This window comes from Condylura cristata, unplaced genomic scaffold, assembly GCF_000260355.1.
Source record: "Condylura cristata isolate star-nosed mole 26May11 unplaced genomic scaffold, ConCri1.0 scaffold00023, whole genome shotgun sequence".
Classification (NCBI taxonomy): Eukaryota; Metazoa; Chordata; class Mammalia; order Eulipotyphla; family Talpidae; genus Condylura; species Condylura cristata.
In genome coordinates this window covers 19,514,146-19,527,315 of record NW_004567124.1, presented here as the reverse complement: position 1 = coordinate 19,527,315, position 13,170 = coordinate 19,514,146, and the positions used below count along the sequence as shown (strand labels likewise).

General features: G+C 32.5%; 1 protein-coding gene across 2 annotated transcripts in view; it reads right to left on the bottom strand.

Moving 5' to 3' along the window:
• Nucleotides 1–2,634: 2,634 nt before the first annotated feature.
• Nucleotides 2,635–13,170, bottom strand: part of COPS2 (COP9 signalosome subunit 2) — a 28,088-nt gene continuing 17,552 nt past the window's right edge. For both annotated transcript variants that reach the window (XM_004687815.1, XM_004687816.1), the window contains exons 7-13: nucleotides 12,217–12,391; nucleotides 11,608–11,786; nucleotides 11,452–11,504; nucleotides 8,601–8,698; nucleotides 6,663–6,745; nucleotides 6,105–6,163; nucleotides 2,635–5,442 (exon numbers count right to left, since the gene is read on the bottom strand). In XM_004687815.1, coding sequence (XP_004687872.1) covers nucleotides 5,298–5,442; nucleotides 6,105–6,163; nucleotides 6,663–6,745; nucleotides 8,601–8,698; nucleotides 11,452–11,504; nucleotides 11,608–11,786; nucleotides 12,217–12,391 — 792 coding nt within the window. In that variant the 3' untranslated portion in view covers nucleotides 2,635–5,297. The remainder of the gene's footprint in view (nucleotides 5,443–6,104; nucleotides 6,164–6,662; nucleotides 6,746–8,600; nucleotides 8,699–11,451; nucleotides 11,505–11,607; nucleotides 11,787–12,216; nucleotides 12,392–13,170) is intronic.

The following is a 13,170-nucleotide window of genomic DNA, read 5'->3' as shown; positions in this document are numbered from 1 at the left end:
ATATTTAGATTGGAACTCTGACATAAACAGTCTGTTCTCATGTACTTTGAGATGAGGTTGGCCAGTCCCACTAGGTTGCAGGTTTTACTTCTGAAGAGTATTATGCATGGATAAATCAACACTCTCTGAGATGTTACAGCCATCAAAGGTTCATTTTCAAGCACAACAGGGATCTAGGAGCATCTATTTCCCCCTCTACTTCCACTCTTAATTTTCTGCTTAGAAAAGTTTAATTTTACACTAAAGTAATTCTTGAGACATGTTTGTTCCATGAATTTTCCCAGGCCAGCTCATTAAACAGGTCCAGGAGAGGCCAACTCCTTCATGAATACTTCAAAGAGTAACAAGAAAGGTAATCTTAAAAAAGGAAAATATTTAAACCCTGATTTTCAAGCCAAGTGAACAAGATTTTCAGTAGCTTTATGAGAAACATTCCTAAAACACTCAGTAGTTAAAATAATGTGTATGTGTGTGTATGCTACATATGCATGCATACATAGCTACTTTATTGCTTGAAGTCACTGTGCAGGTCATGTACTTATACTAATATTTACACAGCAAATATTCAAGAGTTAGATTATGCAATTTTAATTAGTTAAAAATGTGTACTTCACCTCTCAAATCTCAAGTATTAATTTACGAGAATTCCAACTCCAGTAGATATCCTCTGCTAGTCACCTATTTCTTAACCACTTTCTTACTGAGAGTTCAAGGAAAAAAAAATTTTAAATGGCATTTTATGGGGAAAACATTGAGAAAACTCACAATGTAACATGTTTCAAGTTCAAGCAATTTTTTTCCCTTATGCTCCATTTTTGATAGACATATAATCAAAAATTTAATTAGCCTGTTATTCTGATGCATAAAAATTCAAAGCTATAGGGAGCAGGCAAACCAAAACTATAGGGAGTAGACAACCAAACACTTGAACAAAACATGTTAACAGGCTAATATATATAACATGCAAAAAATTTCAATAGTTTCATGGGATCTTAAACTAGGTCATTTTTTTCTGACTTAAATATGGCATTTTAGAATTTTTAAAAAATCAGTCTAACTCCTCTAGATTATATAAATGCAGACACCACCTCCCATCTGGAATTTAGTTTTAAGTTTTTATCGTTACATTGGCAATTCTTTCCATGGCATATGCCCAAGTCAGGAATAAGTGATGAACCAAGGTGAGAACTTCACACTCCACTTACATGTTCATACATACAGGGTAGTACTTACTGGTCAGCCATTCTTGTTGATATGTAAACTGAGATTTGAAATTTTGAATCCTGATTAAATCATGATCAAAAGGAAACAAAGTTGACCCAAAGGTAGCACAGTAGTTGAGAAATTATTTTCTTGCCTATCACAGGATTTCAAGGTACAGTTGGCTTCTAATCTTTGATGCCATGATTTAGTTCTAGTAAGCTTTAAATAACATGACACTAAAGCAGCAAAAAATTACAGCATCACACACTGGTTTCTTCTGGGACATTACTTAAACAAATTTAAAGACCCAAAAGCAATTAAGTGCTACTAAATTTTAGTGTCTTGAGAAACAGCTGAGATTGACAGTTGTTCTAATTTGTGATGTCCAGTAAATTAAAATATAAGTCTTCCAAATGGCATTACTATTTAACTTGAAATTCCAAAAGTAAAGCCTTTTTCATATTTTGAATGATTAAAAGAGGAGTACACAAAGCACTTGAAACACTGGTTAATCCATGCAACTAAGGACATAACTAAAAGATACATAGTAAAATTGAATAATCTAAATTAAAAGAGAATCTCCCATATGCTCACATTGAAAAAGCTCAAATCTGTGTATCTGCCAAGTAAGTTCTAAAAAATTTATTCCTACTTGTAATTGTACCCAAACAATTATAGGATGCTACTTGGGTCAAGAAGATGGGGGGTGGAAGAAGGGTGGGGAGGAGAACACAATGTCAAGACACTAAAAACAAGCAAAACTTCCACAGGAAAAGTTTGCCCTAAACTCCCAGATATTTATTCTTTAATAATTAAAGATCAATTCCTTGTTATCAACTGTATCTCAAAAAAAAAAAAAAGCAAAAAGCAAAATCTGGTATGTGATCTCAATTAAAAATGTTTATCTTTCAAGATATTATAAATCCCATATAAAATGAAAATCTTAGCTTTTTCCAGTTTTATATGCTCAAATTTCACTTTAAAAGTGAATCACATAAAACTTTTTTAGGTGAATTTAAGAAGTACTAAATAGTAATAATACCATTGCTCACAGGCAAATACCAGCTTCTCCTATGTATTAAGCTGACTAATCATAGGCTGTTTAGATAACCTCGCATCCACCTCTGCAGTAAAAGGAGTATACTTACCTGTGTTTACTGGCTATAAACAGTATTGATTAAAGAAGAAAACAAAAATTTCACCACACAAATACCTTAAATATTAAAAAGATAGTTTTCAGTGTAACAAGCTGATGTCTTAACAAAAGGTACAATAATGCCTACAGTAGAGCCCAGTTAGCTGCTACTAAAACTGTATCTGCAAAGTGAAATCATTAAAAGATGTATTATAAACTTTCAGTTAAAAGGAACTAATTTAATGAAATCAATACTTAATACATATATATATTACTTTTTAAAAAGTTGTATTACATTAAGATATGGAGAAAAACTAAACCACTTTAAAATTAATATAACAGCTGTAACAAGTAATGGAACCTCAGTATCTATTTGTGGCAGTCAACGTGCTGTGGAGTGAGCCTATACAAGTTCAGAGATTAAAAACAAAAACAAAAAAAACCCAGACAATCACATTACAATATGATACATTTTACTATAAATATAGCTTTCACTTCAAAGATTTACTTAGCAAATTAAATGTTAATTTGCCATTTTTTTACTTCCTTTGCTTTTATTACTTCCTTTTCTTAAATTGAAGTAATTTCTAAGATTTCAACTTTATAGAATTTGCTGCACAAAAATAAACCAAATATGTGTTTAAAGGGGAAAAAACGGTTTTAAACTGACTTTCAAGATACAACAAAAACCTGTATTCTAGATAAATATGGCAAATGACTTTCCAAAAAATCAGAATGATGTCTAGGGAATATTAAACAAAGCCAATGTGAAATATAGAAAGATTATGGCATACTTTTGACGTATTCTTAGCCCGGTTTCTGAAAGAATAACAAGCATGCTTTCCCTTTAAAAACAGGAAGCAGCACTACTACCAGCAGCAAAGCTATCACAGAACCAGGCATAGTAAGATGGAGGGTAAGGGTTAAATCAATCATTCAAACCCCTTGAATTTAATTACATCCATTCAGTTTAGCAGGGCTGTCAACTTCTTTCCAGTTATCAAATGCATAAATATTTGAGTACAGGCACAGAAACTTGTCATTTTTATTTGGGTAACAAAAGGTGTCCAAATTATAAAGTAAATCCTAGTTATTATTACTCCTGTAAAAAAAAAATTAGCACACTTGTCACAAATGATTTATGTAAAAGAGAAGAAAATACACATAATTTTATAATATCTTAAACTTTTTTATTCCCTACTGGAGACATTATTTTGTCTTTCGTTTTCTTTCAATTTTCTACAATTTCCAACTTGTACCTGTATTTAATACTGCTTTAATCTGCTAAAGACAATAACTGACTGCTCTCCTAAATCTAAGGATTATATAGTTTTAGTATAAATATATAGCACATATTTTCGTAAAATTTTGACAAAACCGAATAAGCATGCCTTGTTTTAAGTCCATGCTCCTTCTACTGTTTATAAAATCTGATTTAGTGATCAAAAATTCTTGGTTATCATTCTTCAGTTACAACAGTCTTCCTTCTGAACTGCCACTTACTTTTTATACAGTAACAAGCGATAGAAAAAGAAATTACCTTAATCTTAGTTCTTTCCTTTGACACTATAAAATAATGTGAGCTTTTTTTTTCTTAAATGAAACAAATACATCCAAAACGCAATACATTCAAATGAGCTGTGTTTCCCTTAAGGTGATCACCTTGGAAAGCTACCACAGTTCATTCTCTTAACTATGCTACAACTGCTCAAAATACCTTCTGATTGCCTTCAAAGCCTGTTGCATACTTTGTATTATTACCTCAAAGACAGGTATAATTTTTGGAAATTATCAAAGTCATTAAGTGCTAAATAGTGGTAGATATAAATCAATCAAGCTTGGTAATATCTTCATTTTTTAAAGAATGTGATGTCAATCACAAAGTTAGTAGTGTTTGTGACCCAAATTAGCTCTGAATGCAATTCTAAAAAAGCATTGAAAAAAAAGTTTTGAGCAGTGGTAGGTTGCTGGAATTGGGAAATAATCTTCCAGCATGATTACTATGCAGGGTAACATTCATTTAGCTGTCTATGTTCTGGCATATTTGCTTAAAGTGAACAATCTTAGACCTAAAATTTATTCTTTTAAAAAGGAATCATTCTTAGAAAAATGTTTTTTTATTCCTTTAAAGCATCACTGTCAAAGTAAGCACTACGCAAGTGTTAAACTAGTTCCCCTTACTGTATCAATAAAGACTACTTTTACAGACTCGAAAGCAAATAATAAACTCATTTGCCCCCAAGCTTTTAAAATCATTAACTAGCAATAAAATAATTTTAAATTTCTAAGGTACTAAAAAACAAAAAAACCAAAATCCCAAATGCAATAAAAAAAACACGTCAAGAACCAAACTAGAATTTCTGAGCTGCACTGTTTATTTTGCTGCTTGAAACCTAAGTGACAGTATGCCACTATAGTTATGGGGTTTCATCTAAACCTTTACTACACTGCAGGTACAGAAATATACGGACACATTTTTGGAGAATTGACATTTTGCAAAATGCAGCAAACATTTTAATTTATACATGAGAAAAGGAAGTGTTCAAAAGGGTATGCATTTCAAGTTATTGCAGGTTATTTGTGAGAGAATTTCTGCAGGTAAAACATGTTTAAATTTAACCAACAGTAGCGTGTCAGTGTTATTTAAAATCATGACAAAAATCTTCTCTCTGGTCATGTTGCCCATGACAAATTACTATGATGTTGTATGTTTAGGGCAAGATGTCAATACAGCATAAATCCCATGGCATTTTGGTTTTCTTCTGGAGATTAAAGCTGTTTTTCTTGGGATAAATGCAGCAGCAAAACACAAACCAGTTGATCAAAAAAAGCACTTCTGCCATAACGCCAATAATTTTCAGGACACATCAACCGACAGTAGTTTTGCCATTCCCAGTTCTTTTAAGAATTCTATCTCTGCACTGTTGCTTTAAGTATGTCTGTAAAAGCATGTTCTCTGTTAAGCCAGTTTACTGACTACAGCCTGGTTGAGAGAATTTAGTTGGTTGGTCCATTTATCTAGTGCAGTATATCGGGCACCACCCCTCTTCTGATGATCCAGTTCAAGAAGTTGGTTGACTTGATCAATTCGGCCATGAATAGTGCTAGAAGTAAATATATAAAAGACATGTCAACAAATCACTTTCACTAAGCCTATTTCATGCACCATTTCATAAAATATTCATAGTATCAATAAATGCAAAAGAAAAAAACTGCTGCCTGCCTTCAAAGAGTGAGTTCAGCATTAATTGCAAAATTCATTGTATTAATCAAATTGGAGATAGAAACCAATGTTAGCTACGTTTCATTAATTTCAATGAAATAAGCAATGGGTAGACTTACCCAATTAATCAAGAGCAAATGATGTAATTTGTGAGGGTTTAAAAACATCTTTTATAAAAAAAAATACAAGCTCAAAACTTTGGATATCATCCTTATACTTAAAACACAGAAAAAATATAGTTTAGTAATTAATTCTCTGTATCTGGACTATATATTGAGAGATAAATATTTCTGAAAAATCATTTAAAACTTTTTCAGAATACAAGTGCTTAACATACTCATCCATTTATCAAAAACCATCTCTCTCTCTCTCTCTCTCTCTCACACACACACACACACACAAACACACACCTCTACATCTTTTAATAAAAAAGCATAGCCAGAGGGTACTTTAATGAAAATTCAAGAATTCAAATTGCTAACTTTGTTACCATTATTTATGGAACTAAATTATTTTGTGATAAAAAAATAGTCAAATACTTACTTATCCAATATGCACTGCACCAGTAAGCTCTCCACATCAGCTACATCTATGTTTAACTCCTAAGACAAAAGACTTATTATAATTCTACTAAGCAACTTTTAAAAGCTTTCATGATTTTATATAATTACTATTTTAGATTCACTCCTACCACTTAAAGGGTAAATATAGTTCAGATAAATCTTAAAGCAAATTTCATTATCACTTCAAAATATATCTGAGAATGTAAGTCTGATAAAATGTAACTGCAACTTTTATAACATATTCTTACCATAATTTTAATGTTATTGGAGTTAATCCTTTATCAATTAAATATTTTAGCCACTATTCTCTTGTCTACATTTTTCCTAGAGTCTAAAGGAATTTTTTAAAAGGAAATTTAATGATTCCTTATTGTTCTTTTCTATCAACTGAATTTATGCCAATACACACACAAAAAAATCACTTAAAAGCCCTGAAATTAAGCTGTATTTGAAGGATGCAGTTATTTCAAAACCGTACAAAGTTAGAATTACTGTTATAAATGGAAGATAGATCTACAAATTCCATGAATATAAATACCTTAGAAATAAAAGGAATATGTATTCTTGTGTAAGGCTTTATTAATTTTATGAGCACTTGTGTTCTGATGTTTCGCAAAAGCTCTGAAAGACATAAAATACATTTATTTGTATATAACAATTTGTATATCTTTAAGCATCAACACATCTAAATCATATTAACCATTTCATGTATCTTCTCATGTTGTGATACTAACTAAAATAACCTTTGGCTTTCTCAATAATATTCCACTCATCAGTTCCTCTTCAAGAAGCTGATTTTTACCAAGTTCCTCACTTTTATATTCTCTCTAAACCTTCAGTCTATTTATACAATGACTACATTTCCCCCAGTATCTTCATATATCATGAAAGTTTTTAGAGTATTAAAAACTTCTTTTAAAAACTAGACTGGGGGGTTCTCCCTGGTGGCGCAATGGGTTAAAGCACCACATTATGAAGCTCTCCAAAGCCACTGCAGCATGAGCTCGATTCCAGGCCAGAGAGCTGACCCACATGGTGTGGCAGACCTCTCCTGACCATCCCATGGTGCCCCTCAGCAGTGAACTTCGCTATTGGCCTGTTCTACTTCCCACTCTGTCTCTGGTGAATCCTCTCACTGTCGCTACACCTCTGACCTGTACTCCAGTTCTGTATGCATAAATAAATCTTTAAAAATAATAATTATATTGGAGTACTAGCACAAGGTTTCTACATTTTTCTATTTCTTTTCTTTTTTAAAAAAGAACTGCAGTATAAGCCAAAGGTGCAGGGGCAGTGAGAGGATTCACCAGAGACAGAGTGGGGAGCAGGACAGGCAGATCGATAAAGTACACTGCTGAGCGGAGCAGCAGGCGGGTCAGGAGAGGTCTGCTGTGGTGTGTGGGTCACCTCTGGGCTGGGGACCGAAATCACACTTTAGTGGCTGCAGCTACCTGTAGTGCAGTGCTTTAAATTGTGCTACCAGGGAGGGCCTCTACATTTTTCTATATTTGCAAAATGTAGTATTATTTTAGGCTCCTGTAAGAACTTTGAGTGGACCCTCCCTGGTGGCGCAAGGGATTAAGTCTCAGCACTACGAAACTATCTGCAGCCATAGCAGCATGAGTTGGATCCCTAGTCAGGGAACTAACCCATGTGGCGCAGCAGACCTCTCCTGTCTCGCCTGCTGCTCCCTTCAGCAGTGTACTTCAGTAACTTCAGTAGAACTGCCTGTTCTGCTCAATACTTTGCCTCTGGAGCATCCTCTCACCCTGCAATCCCCCTCCATCCCGATCCTGCACTCTCATTCTTGTAGATATAAATAAATAAATAAAAACTTTTATTATCTACTCATTGAATGAGAAGATGAAGTAGAGAACAAAGAACATTATTACTAAAGTATCAGGATTCTCAATGCATTGGGAGATTTACATATTTGAGTAAGTTATTCCAAAGGGAATTAAAAAAACCCTTAAATAGCTATGTAAGTGGGAACATGGAGATATGAGTGTCTCCAGGTCAAAAGGATGATTTTAGTTTTTGTTAATCCAAAAAATTTACTTAAAATCTTATATACTTGGTGTTATAGTAGCCTACACATTCCATAGTAAATGCATCTGATCATTACCCACAAGAGGATACATCAAAACATTTGTCAAAAAATGTCCTAAAAAATTAACTTTGAATTTAAATAATAACACACAGTAAAATCTAAATTTGAACTAAAAAGGACAGCCATCTCAAAACAAACATCATAAAAGAACTTGACTGTATCAGTAACATAAAACTGACCTGCGATTTCTTTTAAACAGCTTTATAATTTTAAGGAGTACCTATTTCATGGAAGCATTTAGTAACATTTGTATGTTTTGCAGTAAACAGAAAAAAAAAAACCCACCATAATCCCATGCAGCTCCAATAAGAACTGTCTGATAATGCCAAAGTAAGTAACAGAATTCAGTTAGCAGAAAGAACATACCCTCAATGTGTTCCCTAATGAAAGGATCATCCATGATGTTGCTGTGATTTGTCTTCAGAATCTTTTCAAATTCAGTGATGTCATTATTCTGATAGGCACTAAATAGAAAAAAGAAAAGCATAAATTTTGACAAACATGAGAAAATGTGTTAAAGTAGTTAATTCAAAGGGCTTGTTTCATTTTTCATATGCAAAGACCTAAATTATACTACAGTTTTTGTCATGGAAATCAGTTAAATACAAACATCCCTTCTGCAAATTTATTGTTTTAATGCTTCTGGGGTTACATACTTTATTTACATTCAGTCATTAAAATCTTCAATAGATCTTAGCATTTTTAAAAAGCTGACGATAATTTTAGTAACAGTTTAATGCTTGATGTTTTCTAATTAAATCATGTATTTAATTCCAAGAAACCAGCTTTCATATACCTATTTTATGGAAGTTTGGCCTTGTCTTTCAAATAAGACTGTATATCCTCTCTTAAGATTATTCAGAAATGCAGCTTCTTAATTTTTATCTTCTAGAAAGCTACCAGCATATGCCAAAACTTTTCAAAGACAATATTTAATTCTCAATTCTCTAGTGTCAAAGTCTCACCAAGCTACAGATAGCTACAGAAACATCAGTGGTGAATAATTAGTGCCAAATAGGACACACAAAGTAGAAACGATGGACCCTGATGCAGAAGGCCAAAGGCTGATATATATGTTCATGATCCTCTGAGGTGTCTAGTATCTACTCTTGAAATAAATTTTGTAAGACACTATAAGGATTTCTAAAGGTGCTGAGAAGGAAGAAGCCAACCTTCTGGATATGGCACCACTGTCTGCTTTATATGTAAGACATATCATCAGCCATTCTGCACGCCCTCTGCTGTGCTTCCATCTGTTGGGTCGCAATGTAACTTCATGTTAGGGGCAGGTGATTCAAGTGCTTCAACAGGAATTATTTTCCTCTAGTCTGCTGGCAACTGACTAGGAAGATAAAATTAGGAAGCATTACTTTCTTACCTTATCCCAAATATATTATTGTAATATACTATAGGAAGACATACTTAAGTAATTAAAACACTTGCATACATGTATATTCCAAGAAACATTATTTCTGTGGTATTTGGGTCAAAATTTATCATTTTAAGTTTCTGAGTTCTAATAAAGAGGCTTTAGTGGAATAAATTGTCAGATATAATAACTATATGATTAGAACTATTCTTTTTAAGGTCTAACAAATCAGTCTTTAATCTAATTTAATATATTCAAACAACTTAATTTAGCTAAAATATTAGTATCTAGTCCAAAACTTTCCTTAATATTTACGAATTTTAAACTATAATTTAATTTTATAAACTACTGTCAAAAAGCACCATGAAGTTATTAGTCTCTCACAAAAGCAACTTTTAATGTGGCCAAATGTAAACAGAATCATGAGATAAAGATGGAAAAGTCACCTTTCATAACTGAATCAATTTATTTTAACATTAGCCAAAAAAGTGAAAGCTGTCAGATGTTTTCACTTATCTGTGGAATATAAATACCCAAAAACAATAATAGGCATATAAGAGAAGAAACAAAAATTTGAATTTGGCAAAAAGATGATCATGATCACCACAATGAATAGGGAAAAGGATGGAGGGGGTGAGTGAGGGAGGCAGAGAGGTTATGCGCACAGGTGGCCTGGTGGAGGGGAAAAAGAAAAAGTAATTCAATAAATATATATGAAAATAGAGTAAAGAATTAAACAAAATATTGATTATTTTAATGTGGCAATTTAGGGTTTTTACCCAACCATTTACTAAAATTTGTTAAGCTAAAATTAAGGCTTCCTTAAAAAGGTTTTTACTTAGTAACTTAAGTTACAGACAAAAACCAAGCAAATGAGGATACTTTACATAGGAACTTAATGTCATTAAATAAGCTATTTTCTACAATTATGAATTTATGTGTAAGTCAAAATTCATCATCTAACAGTACTTTTCTAAATGAAGAAAGACTATTAAGAGGCAGTCTGTTCATCTAAATTATCTACAAGTATATGCAGTAAAAAAAAAAAAGCCTATGCTTTGTCCTTATCTATACTCTTACTGTCTTGATAAACTCAGCTCTACAACCTAAAACAAAAGGACTTAAAAGAGTCCTGGCAAATATTCATTGCTTTCTAGAAAGAATGTCTTAAAATCTGGGCTTGCTTTATTTCTGGTACAGGGAAAATTTTTTCTTACTCAGATTCCACCCCCCCCCAAAACAAAGCTTATTTTCTAGGTTTTATCTGCTATAATTTTAGTTATTAAGTGGCACGTTTTTAGATGCTAACCATCATTAGTCGTATCTTTCACCCTTGAAGCCACCAACAGATCCTTAGGTTTCTTACCATTATGACCCCTCTGGCTACTCACCTCAGATAATTGACCTGAGGTAAACATGTTTCAGGTTATTACTTTAGCTTGTCATTCCAGAAAATAAAGAAATATGTTCACGCAATATTTCACACAGAAAATTCTTTACTTAGGCAGACCAACTTATACTCTCAGTCTGGAACAATGCAGGTAGAAACAGTAATCACTGTGTAATTGTTTTTAAACATCTACAATTAGTTTTCTACTGAAAAAAGGTGCAGACACATACAAATTTGAGAATTATAAGGGAAAAAAAGCAGCACACATAAAATCTTGTGACTAACAGAATTAGTATAAGAAATAACTTCAGAAGATAAAAATCTCACAAGTTGGTATATTTCAAACCAAAATAAAAAAAAAGAGCAAATGTTGAACATAACTGAATTCTGAAAACTTTTTTCTTTCTTTTTAAAAATGCTTTAGAGAAATTTTCCTTAACTGAAATACAAAATCTTACCTTACTAAATTTGTCATTGCTAGAATTTCTGGATCATTTTTGTATGGTTTGGCCTAAACACAGTAAAAGAAAAAAAATTAACTATGATATGTACGAAGGAAAGTAATACATTTCTACAAAGAACAGCTAACAGAAATTATTAGAGCACACACGTACCTCCTGTGAGTCAAAAGGATTTATTCCCGACTTCATTAGCATATTTGCTAAGACTAAATATTTTAAGCAAGTGGTTCGTCTTGGACTTCCCGACTCGTCATAATTCTTGAAGGCCTCAAAAAAATCAGTGTGTGCCTTTTCAAATTCACCTTCTCTCAAGTGCATTTTACCACCACATTCTGTAAAGAGTTATAAACACAAGAAGACATTTTCAGTTCTGTAATAACAAGAATGACCATTTTATAAAAGCCAAACAAAAACTATTTAAGTGGTTTTCAGCCTTTAATGCTATAACCCGAATAGTTCTAGGCCCTAGGTAAGCTTTCTAAATAGTAACTCTTCACTTAATAACTGCTAATAAAGCACTTACAAAAATTTAGTCTCAATTAAAAAATAGAGTTGAAGATGAATTTTCTACAAATATCTTTCTTCATTGATGTAAGTTTTACAACACTAAATATTCATTTTAATTTCTAAGACTAGATTATTTCAGACTTCACTACCACTTTTCATGAAAACAGACATAATCTTCACAGTCATTCAGTCACATATAAAGACAACTTCGTATCTCTCCACATCACTGGCCCACCCTATTCAAACCAAACTTGCCTCTGATGACTCCCATGATGAGTGGATGAGGGATGGCAGACTTGATGTGAAGTGACTGCTCATAGAGTGCTTTAAGCTTTTTGTTATTTTTCTGTGCTGTGTACATCTGAATTTCCAAAGCATATATTTCTAATAACTGTGTACCTTTTTTCAGGTCATCTTCTCCATCATCGGTCTAGGAAAGCAAATAATAAACTTTAGTCAAGAGAAAATTCAGGCAACCTAGTAATTTTTTAGTTGAGTTAGCCTAAGAAGCTTACATTTAAATTACCAGTTGTGTTTAAAAATGCCTAAAATTTTAATAGGGAACTCTAGCACACTAACATTTCCTTTAAAGGACAAAAACAAACCCACATATTCTATATACTGTGTCACTGGCTAAAGAAAAAGTGGCCTGGGGTTATTTTTTCTTTATTTTTAAAAGGTTGCAATATTAGTTCTTATCTGGTAGGTTATCTATAGCCTTCCCCAAATATTCATAACCACTTTAGATCCACTAATTTAATCAAAAAGCACTTTCTGCATGCCTTGTGTCCATGTATCTCAGAGAAGTACAAAGTTGAATAAGCCAAGGTAACTGGCCTCAAAGTTCACAATCTAGTAGAATAATATTCAGTCAACAGAAAAGTTATAAAGTTAAGGGTAATGATTCTAGTTAAAGCATTAATCAATTATCTAGGAAAATGAAGAGAATGATTTCCTGGGTAATGTCAAAGGAATAAAAAAGATAGTGATATGAATCTGACTTTGAAAGAGGATCAATATTTTAATTAAAATTCAGTTATTTTAATTTAAGATATTCAGACGATCCTAAATATCAAATATCGACATACTATAAAGTCATTATCATTTATTTGGTCTTCCAACTTAAAACTTCTAGTTATTCACTAGTAAATTACAACCAGAGTAAAATTCTAATATCCAAGATTACCCTAGCTCTGCTATATTATGTTA